The 12,002-nt window shown below is 36.6% G+C and overlaps 1 protein-coding gene across 1 annotated transcript in view; it reads left to right on the top strand.

Annotated features, from left to right (window-relative positions):
* Positions 1-12,002, top strand: part of LOC126180377 (sodium/hydrogen exchanger 7) — a 156,528-nt gene that overhangs the window by 33,381 nt on the left and 111,145 nt on the right. Inside the window, exons 11-13 of the mRNA XM_049924689.1 lie at positions 1,474-1,525; positions 3,243-3,275; positions 10,935-11,126. Of these exons, the coding sequence (XP_049780646.1) occupies positions 1,474-1,525; positions 3,243-3,275; positions 10,935-11,126 (277 nt within the window). The remainder of the gene's footprint in view (positions 1-1,473; positions 1,526-3,242; positions 3,276-10,934; positions 11,127-12,002) is intronic.

The raw sequence follows: 12,002 nt of genomic DNA, 5'->3' as shown, positions 1-12,002 counted from the left end.
GACTAGACGGGAGTAGGAGGTACTCCAGAAGGAGGCCTTTTGGTTGAAAGTCTACTTGTTTAGCAGTCATTTTGTTGTGCCTGTCCGTGGCTTAAAATCTCCACCATACGGCAAGTAGCAATCTCTCTGTTTTGTAATATTATCATTATTCCATCCTGGATTTTCTATTGTTTAATGTTAATGTTGAAGCATGTACACAGTAATGTGCATTGACAATGGATGAGTTGCCCCCAAAAATTGAAATAACATGATTGATAATTGTGCACATGGGCTGCTGTTTATATTTTAGGCTTGTGTGTGTCATATGTACAAATGCAAGTATTAATGAAGTTCATTGCCTGTTGAACACACAAACTTGGTGCTGCGCTACTCGTTTGGAAAACTGTGCAGTTGGCTGGAATAACAATTGAAATAATTTACAACATACTCCTTGGATGAATTTTGTTTTCTGCCACTCTCATTTCTTCATACAAGGGATTCGCCGTCACCTCTATTAAATTTTGTAACATTTGTTGCTTGTGAATAACACTTCTAAACTTTACCAAAATGCTCTAAGTACTCACATTCATTTCAACAGCATGTTCTCATTCAGTAGTGTTACTAAACTTCTGAACATTTTTTTCCAATGTCAAAAGCTTTAAATTTCTCTTCACACCAGAACAGAGCAAGGAAGCAGGATACAATGTTTAAAAAAATTGATAGTTTTTTATTCCAATATTGTTACTGCTCACTAAGAATCTGAGTTCCTCATGTGACTTAAACGTCCTCCCTGTGTTTCTTACCCTTGCCATGTACTTGTTGGCCCTCCCCTCTCTTTCATCTCTTTTTGGCAAACATTATGCATCTTCCACAAAAGGGTACTAGTTGTGGATTGGCTTGCATGCTTGCCTATCTCAGAGTTTGTTTACTTACTCGGATCAACTCTTTGCATTTTCACCTTTCTTTTGTTTTTTCTTGTTAGAGCTGTAAGAAGAAATTCATAAGTCTCATATTTTTTATGCTACTGTAGTGAATTGACCACTTATCATTGTCTACATTAATTTTACTCCTATAAAATTTCTTCGCCTTTACTACTCTATACATTTTTGTTGACCAGCTTCATAGTTCTTCTGGTACAGCTCATACACTCACTCATCCAGTCATATTTTGCTTTTTGTCTTTAGTTTAAAACTCTTCCAATTGAGGTGTCAGGCTTTCATAGATCATTTTTAACTTCCTTAGGCTAGTCCATTTTCATTCTTGCAAGAAGGGTTTCCCAGAAGACAGCCACTGCCTTCACATAATCTGTTAATCCTTTTTTCATTTTGAATAAATTTTTCTGGTTTCTTGTATTGTTCTTATTATTCCTACACTCCCCACCCCTCTGTAATGACCACACTGTTGACAGGATGTTAAACTCTAATCTTCTTCCCTCCCTCCCTCTCATTGTAACAGCTTTAGTACATTAATGTAAATTATGAATTCCTTTTTCAGTGTCGGGGTGGAAGAAGAAGTAGAAATGCTTCCCTATACAGGAGTTAGAAATGTAAGTATCACTTAACATACCTTATGTAAATTTTGTTCATTTTATTTTTTGTTTCAGTTATTACTTTATTTTTAAATAACATGAGAAAACTACATATGTACTAGGTTGCTAGAGTGGTTGGTTTTTAATGTGGTGTCTATTTAACTTGAAAACATGCATTGCATTCATGATAGGGACTAAAGGGATGGCTGCTGTGAGACAACTGGGAGACTCATCATTAATAAAGAATTATGTTGTCTATTGCAACTAGCTGTCCCCGAAATTGCCAAGTGAAATTTGTAGAGCTGTCTGATCTATCCTCTGTATGGAATCTGCTTAGTTCGCATCCATCTTACAACTATAAACATCTTTATTAAAACTGCTTTGATTAAGAATAGTAGGCCAAATGAGCTAACATTATGGGTACATTGTCTTAAGATGTGAATTCTCAAGTGTGGAGTCATTACCTTCCTGTGCATGATTGAATTTTAGTTTAGATTACCATACATACTTGTACATGCATTCATGCATTCAGCAGATGGTGGTTCTCAGGTTTGTCTGATTTCATGTCACATATCACAATCTTAATACTGTGTGATATTACCTGTTCTCTTTTTTTTAATATGAAAACCACCTTGCATTCTTCTCTTCAGTCAGCTGCCGTAGGGAAATACAAGATTGAAAGTGAGAGAGGTGCAACTCATTTACTGTCGCTGAATTCTCTAAATTCTAAGGTTTCGATTCATCAATGAAAAATACAAACTATGTATGTTCTGCAGTATGTTTATTTTGTGAACGAGTTTTTGATGTGCTAATTAAAGTTCATCATCAGACAATCCCCGACTGTAGTCATCAAAGAGTATAGATAACTGTCGGAAAACTTTGAAAAGATATTACATGTGGACAGTGTGACACAAAAACAGAGTAAATTCCATTTTTAACAATGTAATTGTAACATACTTGAAAATACATAAACAAGACTATACACCAAAGAAGAAGAAGAAGAAGAATAAGAAGAAGAAGGAAAAAAAAGCTATGTGTGCTGCTTTGAAAAGGGGGGGGGGGGCTAGCATAGGGGAAAATGAGCAAAAACAGAACTTGTTACCCCTTAATCGAAATTCGTAACTGTCAGTACTGCATAAACAGCTGCTTTATAAAAGGAAGAGTGAAGAATTACACTTAGCTTCAGGGTGTGTGTTTAAGGTATGTTCATTTTCTTCGTGTTGGCCATGGGATGGTGTGAAAAAAATTGTGATATCCTCACTGATCAAGCAGTTGCCCTCCTTTTTCCTTCAATGAAGTAGTATTTGTTTGTTGGTATTGCCTGTGAGAAGTTGCTTAATAATACTTAGGTCATAATTCAACAATTACAACAGCAATTGCACGGTGCATTTTGTCGTCATAGGCACGAGAGCATGCAGAAATGTTGTATTTGATAATTTTTGTTTGCATTGTTATGTTAGGAAGTGTGTGTTACCTTGAGCTGTATTTGACTTATTTGTAAAGCACACTCATGTGTAATAGTGCATTTAGTGTGTGTTACGACAATTTTGTGAGTATGTCATTGCATGAGCATTGGCCTCATTGTGCTCCTAGCTTGTTTTCCAATAGTCTGTAACAGATATCATTTCATGTTAACATGATTTCTGTTAATGCTGTCTTTTTTAATTAATGTGCCATTTTTTATTTACAAAGAATCAGATGCTACTCTTGTCTTCTCTGTGGCTTGACTTTGCAGGTATACAATTCAATGGGGACAACATTGAGGGAGGTACTGTATACTTCATTCTTTCAATTCAGATCATTACCACAATTCATTTATGTATGTTGCTTTTTATACTAACCTCTTTGACACAAAAATGTGTTTTGCCTGTTAAGGGGCCATTTCAATTCATTTAGTTGCATAGCAAGTTCTGTATCTCTTCTTAACACTTTGCATATTCTGCATTGGGGATATTTATGCTGTTATTTTCCCAGTACCAATGTTCAATTATTTTTTTCCTGTTTATATACTGGCTTACACCACCTGTTTTTAGAAAATAGTGGTAAAGTCATGGGGCACAGCATTCTCATAAATCATCATCTGTACACAGACACTGTAGAGGAAAACTGTATAAGCTTGGAAATTTTGTTGTCCATGTATTGTGCATGTTGTTCACCTATGCATTGTCTGTGCATATAGTAGGGTGCAGCTCATGCACTGCTACCACTTTCACATATTGCTGCCCACCACTTGCTTTGTTGTAGTCATGTGTGGAGTGCTTTTAGACTTACCTATCATGTTTTTTTTTTTTCTTTTCATTCAGAGCATGGAATCATGTAGAAGGTTATACTTTTTGTTTATTAAGCACCACTATTCTTAGGACCTGATAGACCAAATTTATATTGATAATTGCAAATGGTGGGCTACCTCAAAACATTATTTCATTTGTGTATAATGTAAATTCAGCATTAAATTGTACAGCTGATTCACTTTTCAAATTGTCACTGAAAATGTACAGAAAATATGCTTCAGGCACTGGCCAAGTAGCAGACTGTCTAGGCAGTTCTCCCAGCTTCACCCTTGCATCTTTATGTTCTGAATTTTTCAGAATCACCAACAAAATCTTTAATATATAGTACTTCTCAAGCTGACCTGTATGACTCAGCTTTATGTTGATGTCAGTACAGTATATAGTTTGCTTAGAGCAATACTGACAAATACATAAATTTAAAAAAAACAAAACAATCTTCAGTTTTCAGATTTTTATAAAGTTCTTTTTATAGGGTAAAGGGAAGAGGCGAATAAAAGTTACAGTTTGCAGTTGCTGAAAAGAGGAAGAAGTTTTTCCAGATCTTGAATCAGGGGGTTGGGGGGAAACAGAAGATCCATGTAACAGTTTTGAATTAGGGCTGTTACTGTATTTTAATTTCTAAATAATTTCCTCTACATTATATTAAACTGTAAGTTAGTACCAAAACAACAGAAATTGTTTGGCTAAATTTGTTTCTTGGGAGATTTAGCAGTGCAGATGCCATTTTAAGGTAATCATTTATGTTATTTAACTATTCAAAAATGATGTGCCACAGAAAAAATTATGTGAAAATTGAAATTATAGCCAATGTAGTTAGATAATCATCAAAGCTCAGTTAGTTGCTTCCCCATGGTATTTTTGTCAGTGACTGTCATCCAGTGCAGAGAGCATGAAGATATAAATAATGCGAAAATTTACCATGTGGTCTACAAAACAGTCATTCATTTGGTTGAAGCTAAGGGTACCTCATTTTCATATTTATAATTTGCTTTTTTGTTCGGTTGTCCAGTGTTGATGCATGAACTAACTGCTTTCCATTGTACAAGTATCTTGCATGTTGTTTCAGCACCATATATGTTCATTGGCATAATGTATGTCAGATGTGAATTACAGCATAATTTTATTTCCGTAGTTCATTAGGTTTGCTTAATTAATGAAAACATTGGTGTAGTGTTTATTTATGATGATAAAAATGTTTGCACTTTGAATATCATACCACTTCAAATTGTGGAGTTTGTGTAGAACTAGAATGTAACAACTATTATCATTATTGTTGAAAAATCATGTTGCACACAGCTATATTAATCAATTTATTATGTACCTGGGTATGGTCATGAAGAGACTATCGTCAGGTGTATTGTGACATCGTAGTTAAATGTATAATAACTCATAACCACTATCAAGCATCGTGGAACAAACCAAGCTGGCCGGGGTGGCTGAGTGATTCTAGGTGCTACAGTCTGGAACCACGCAACCGCTATGTTCACAGGTTCGAATCCTGCCTCGGGCATGGATGTGTGTGATGTCCTTAGGTTAGTTAGGTTTAAGTAGTTCTAAGTTCTAGGGGACTGATGACCTCAGAAGATAAGTTCCATAGTGCTCAGAGCCATTTGAACCATTTAACAAACCAACATCTCCATTCCACTATAAATCTGTCGCCATAGTATGCATTTAGTTCCTTGATTTACAGTTGAATAGAAATGTATGTTTGTAACATGATGGTTGGTAATGATTATGAGTTGTCACACATCTGGTTACAATGTCGCAATGTATCCAAAGATGATCTGTTTGATTGTAACTGGTTGTGCAATGAATTTATTAATGTAGCTGTGTGCAAACATAATTTTTAATAATTTTTACATGCTTTAAATCACCACCTCTTCAAAATAATAGATTTTCATTATCATGCTAACAGTAACAGTAGATGTTTTCATGCTTCTTATGACACTATAAAGTTCTCAGACTTAATTACTACTTTGCTCAGTGGATGTATAAGAGGATAAAACTTGTAACATCTTCTATAACTTACTGCAAATGACTAATTGAATATCTGATGACCATTGAGCAAGGAAATGCCATGATAAAGACACTGGACCCATCCAAGCATCCTGACTTAGGTTCTGTGCAGCTTCCCTAGATCCATGTGAATGCTAGAATATTGGTTAAAGAGGCCTTTTGAAACATCTACTCTCCATTCTACTGGGACAGCAGTTGACTGTCTGCACAAACGGGATGACAGGTCTGTGGAGAACAGCTGTTGCAAGTAGCAGCACCTTACATTTGAATTTCATAGGGAAAGATGTCTAGCAAAAGTTAAGCTCTCATAATGGCTGATAAATGTCAGTTCTTTGGATGATATGGTATTTTCAGTCAGCTGACATGTTGTTGCATTGCTTCTGCTTTGTTGAAAAAGGAAAAAAGTGATTGTTGATGTAAAAATGTCTTTACCAGCTCCCAGAACAAAAATTGGTCCACAACTATCACACACAAATTAAAAACTCATTAATAAAAACCCATTAATTCTCTAGTTCTTGCTCTCTAGAACTTTTTAAGCTTTGTAGGACTTTCATCAGCAGTAAGGGCAGCGTCAAAAAATGAAAGAATGAAAGATCTGCGTGTTCAGATATGGCAGTATTCATTGATGGCTACCATCTTACTGCATAAAGTTATTAGTAAAAGAAAACCATAAAATAATATGCTGCCAGTCTAAGTTTTGAAAAAAAAAGTTCATCAGTTGCATTTGAATCTTTTGTCTATTGTCTAATATTGTATGTTATTAAGCCACTGTATTGTAGCGTTAACAGTAATGTGTGGAACTATCTAGGGAAACCATACAGTTAGTCAGTGTTTACGTTAGCAGCAGTGAAACCGTAAGAAATGTCTGGAGAGGCATTATAGATATTGTGTTCTGTATAAAGAACAACAAAGAAGCATATGTCCTTCAGCTCTTATAATTGTTGTATGGTTTCTGTCCAATTATAGATAACCTTATACTTCCTGTATTTTACTCCTGTTTATCATCAGTGTTTCAAAGAGAATACATTCCAATAAACAGTGTCAAACGCCTTCTCTAGATCTACAAATGCTATAAAAGTAAGTTTGCCTTCCTTCATTCTCTTCTAAGGTAAGTAAGATCAATATTGCATCACGTTTTCCTGTATTTTGCCTCAACACAAACTGACCTTCTCCAAGGGCAGCTTCTACCAATCTTTCCATTTTTCTGCAAATAATTCATCTATTTCACAGCCTCGGTTTAATGAACTCATGGTTGTGGTGTATCCGCACCTGTTATACATGCTTTCTTCTGAAAATGGGAATTATTACATTTTCTTGAAGTCTGTGGTTGTCAGTCTACTAATTGGTTTGCTGTGGCTCACAACAAATCTCTCTCCTGCACCAACCTCTTCATCTCAGACTTGCACCCAAAGTCCTCAGTTGTTAATTGTATATATTTCAATCTCTCTCTTCCCCTACTGTTTCTACCCTCTGCAGCTCCCTCTAGCATTACAGGAATTACCCTCTATTATCAGACATGTCTCTTCGTGTCAATATTTTCCACATGTAGTTCTCTTCACCATTTCTGTGGAGAACCTTTCCTTCCATGCCTTGTCAGTCCACCTAATTTTCAACATCCTTTTAGAGCATCAAATCTCAAATGCTTTGATTCTCTCTTTTTTTACAGCCCTTGATTAACTTCCATACAGTATTGTGCTCCAGACGTGTGTTCTGAGAAATTCCTTCCTTTGATACTAGTAGACTTCTTGTGAGCAGGAATGCCCTCTTTGCCTGAGCCAGTCTGCATTTTATATACTGACTTTGTCCGTCCGGTGTTATTTTGTTTCCAAAGTAGCAGAATTCCCTCATCGTTCCCAAATGTGATGTTAGAGTTTATCGGTAATCTTTTTTTACATTTATCTCTCTAGCTTACTCAGGATCCACAGTGCGTGCTCATTAGACTGTTCATTCTATTGAAATAGGTCATGCAGTTCTTACTCTTCTTCACAGAGGACAGGAATCTCTCTGAATCTTACCACTGATATCATTTCACCGTAAATTTGAATCCCACTCATGAACTATTATTTTATTTCTGTCATTGCTTCTTCAGTGCATAGATTGAACAGACCGTACCTCTGTCATACACTCTTTCTGATCCAAGCACTTCGTTGTTGGTCTTCCGTTCTATCTTTCACTCAGGGTAGTTGTTCATATTATATATTACCCATCTTTTCCTGTAGCTTACACCTATTTTCCTGTGAATTTTGAACATCTTGTGTCATTTTACATGGTAATACATTTTCTAGGTCAATAAATCCTATAGACATATATCTATTTTTCTTAAGTCTTGCTACTCATTGTGAATCCTTTGCCCACTGTACCGTTTGCTGCAGCTGTTGCTATCACCCTATATTTGTTGGGCCATAAATCTTCATCCTCCTTTCATTTAGCTTCACTGGCCTCATTATATCATGTTTGATCTGGTGCATTTCCATTTATTTATTTTTTAGCTTGCTTACCACATTCAGATTTCTGATACTCCACACTCTAACTCGAAGAATGTTACTCTTTTGTAGGTCCCCCCCCCACTCCCCTCCCCACGGACTGTCTACTGGCAGTCCCCCCTCCCCTGAAGATCTAAATGGAGGAATAATACAGAACCTTTAGCTGAGTGAGGGACCATCGTGACACTTTCTCAGTGATTGGCCACATGTCTTTTGGATACACATCTCTGTCTTTTATACATTGATCTCCACTGCCTTCTGCTTCATCATGCCCTTGACTATTACTGATTCTCTTACCTTTTACAAGAACTTTCCCACCCCATAGACAAGAGCTTGACCCCCCCCCCCCCCAACCTCTTTCTGCTTCTCCACCATCTATGACAAGCTGTTGGCAGAACCAGGTGGAGTAGTTTTGACTTAGTCAATTCTCCAAAGGATCTCTCTAATTGTGAGGGAATGTTGTCTACTCCTTGTTTCAACTTTGGTCTTTCAGAACTTTGTCAAATTCTTTGTACAGTATCAAATCTCCTATCTTGCTTTTCTTCCTCTTTCCCATTTTATTTTCTACAAATGGCGTCTCTCTTTCCCACACTCCTGCATGCTTCTACAGTTTCGCATCTCTCCTTTAGCTGTTCCTGCTTTACCATTTTATACTTTGCCAATCTAATTTTTTAGACATATCTATTCCCTTTTATTTGCTTCATTTCTTGAAATTTTGTATTTTCCCTTTCACCAGTTAAATTCAATATTTCTTGTGTTGTTTAAAGTTTTCTTCTTGGTCTTTTCTTTTTGCTTCTCTGATCTTCTGCCACCTTCACTGTTTCATCTCTCAATACATCAATCATTCAATGATCGTAAGGTGTCGGAGCCAAGGAGAAGTTGTTCCAAACCATGGATTAAGGCAGCAGTTGTGTGATCTAGTCCGTAGTTTGGAGATGGGGCACATCAAATCTGTTAATGTTTTTAATGTGGAGCATGTGAGTATTACATATGAGTCTACTGAAATAGATTTAACAGAAGTATGCATTTGTTAGATGCAGCAAAAAAATGAGATGTTAACAGTAGGCCAAAAGAGTAATATGTAGTTCTAATAAAAGCATTGTATGTCCATATAAGTCAAAGGTTGCAATGGTAAGAGTTGAAAAAAGGAGTCCGAGAGTGAACACCAGCAACTGAGTGGACCATATGATGCATGTATGACTGAAGCAGCAGCAGTGCTGCCATCATCTGTGAAATGATTTCAGAATGTTATTTGGCCTATAATTCTTTATATTGGTCAGGAAGAAAAAAATAATTGCTTTTGTAATTAAAAGCTGTACTGTTCTCTGGAAACAAAAATTTAAAGAAATTATTGTGACAAGAAGAAACAGGGTATGCATGCAGAAAACTCTTGTACTTACAGTTACTTTGAAAGCAGACATCATTAATGGTGTAGAAACAACAGGTACAATAAAATGTAAAAGCAAACAAATACATCACAGTAGAAATCTGAGTTAATAGTGTAGTAACCCAATTTTATTGCATCATAAGGTTTTTCTGCTGTTACATATGATTTTATACCTAGATGTGTTGTTTCCTTTCAGACTGTAGATCAAATCACAAGATCAGTCATAATGTGTGACTTTGGGAACATACTAAACTTGTGTTCAGTTGGTCTGTTTTAGTAAAAAGAATAGACAAACATATTCCATTTTAGTGTTCATATTGTCTGAACAAATTCCTTTGTGGAGAAAAAGAGGTGGGTAGAAAACAGTGTATGTTAAAAGAAAGGCATGAAGAAAATAGAAGAGAGAACAAGTGGTTCAAAATCTATCATTCAGTAATTTATAATGTGTTTTTTTTCTGTATGTAATGTCTGGTGCACCAAATAGACATTATAATAAATAGTTTTATCAGAAGGAAAATTTAGGTGGGAAAACTATTAAATTATGAGATAGCATTGGTGGGTAGACTTACCTTCAGGTAGTTATATTTAGAACTGCCTCGTGACACTGCCTCGTTTTGGAACTCTTAGTTCCTTCTGTGGGGAGGAGAGATGGATAATTTGGAGAGGGTTAAAAAAGGAAGAGCAGGTGACTTACAACTTGCATGAGTGAAACACTGACTTGAGGTTGAGGGTAGACAAAGATGAAAGTGGTGGGATCAGAGAGTAGGAGAGCAGAAATAGTAGAGTGGTAAGCCTTGTGCCAGTTTCAGTCTAGAGATGACAGAATAAGAAATGGAGATACACTATGAGAAATGGAAATGAATAGTGGAGTTAAGTACTAGGAGGGGAAAAAGTATGTGTGAGAGGTAGAGAGGGGAGGGAGAAGAATGAACATGAAAAATAAAATGAAATGAGAATAATTAGATGAGACATACTAAATTTAATTTTTGCTACACAATGCTTTTTATTGTGTTTCATTTTATGAAACAGTTTTTGGAACAACCAGATGCTCAATATTGAACTGGAAAGATAAGTGTTAAGTTTTTTCTGCTACATTTGTAATGGGATGACGAAAATATTGAGTTGAGTATTTTACTCTGCTTATTTGGCCATGGTGATATAAATGAAATGAAAAGATTAAAATCCTCAATATTTCACAGATCCTCAAGAAATTAGAACAGTTGTAGTATCATAGCTTTTTCTTTCTACAGGACACATCAGAGCAGCCTCGTGAGAGCAACAAAGTCAATGAAAAAGCTTGGCTTGCTCGTATTTGGGGGAACTTTGATGTAAGATACATGAAACCATTGTTGACACATGCACGTCCCACACTATTGGAAACCCTTCCTGTATGCTGTAATCCTCTCGCAAGAGTTTTGACAACAACTGAGCAAATGACACAGGTAACATATGCAATTTACAGCAGAATTTTTTAGAATATTTATCATTAATAATCAAGATTAGGATAGAGTGTGTGTGTGTGTGTGTGTGTGTGTGTGTGTGTGTGTGTGTGTGTGTGTGTGTGTGTGTGTGTGATATATATATGCGAGAGTTTTAACAACAACTGTGTAAATGACACAGGCAACACATGCAATTTACAGCAGATTTTTTTAAAAATATTTATCATTAATAATCAAGATTAGGATACTGTTTGGATATATATACACTGCTGGCCATTAAAATTGCTACACCACAAAGATGACGTGCTACAGACATGAAATTTAACCAACAGGAAGAAGATGCTGTGATATACAAATGATTAGCTTTTCAGAGCATTCACACAAGGTTGGCGCCGATGGCGACACCTACAACATGCTGACATGAGGAAAGTTTCCAACCGATTTCTCATACACAAACAGCAGTTGACCAGCGTTACCTGGTGAAACGTTGTGATGCCTCGTGCAAGGAGGAGAAATTCGTACCATCACATTTCCGACTTTGATAAAGGTCGGATTGTAGCCTATCACGATTGCTGTTTATCATATCGCGACTTTGCTGCTCGTGTTGGTCGAGATCCAATGACTTTTAGCAGAGCCGTTCTGAATCCCAATGGGCTCATATCACTAGCAGTCGAGATGACAGGCATCTTATCCGCATGGCTGTAACGGATCGTGCAGCCACGTCTCGATCCCAGAGTCAACAGATGGGGATGTTTGCAAGACAACAACCATTTGCACGAACAGTTTGACAATGTTTGCAGCAGTATGGACTATCAGCTCGGAGACCACAGCTGCGGTTACCCTTGACACTGCATTACAGACAGGAGCGCTTGCGATGGT

The sequence above is a fragment of the Schistocerca cancellata genome, chromosome 1, assembly GCF_023864275.1.
Source record: "Schistocerca cancellata isolate TAMUIC-IGC-003103 chromosome 1, iqSchCanc2.1, whole genome shotgun sequence".
Taxonomy (NCBI): domain Eukaryota; kingdom Metazoa; phylum Arthropoda; class Insecta; order Orthoptera; family Acrididae; genus Schistocerca; species Schistocerca cancellata.
The sequence above is the reverse complement of the archived record's forward strand: the minus strand, read 5'-3'. Positions and strand labels throughout refer to the sequence as shown.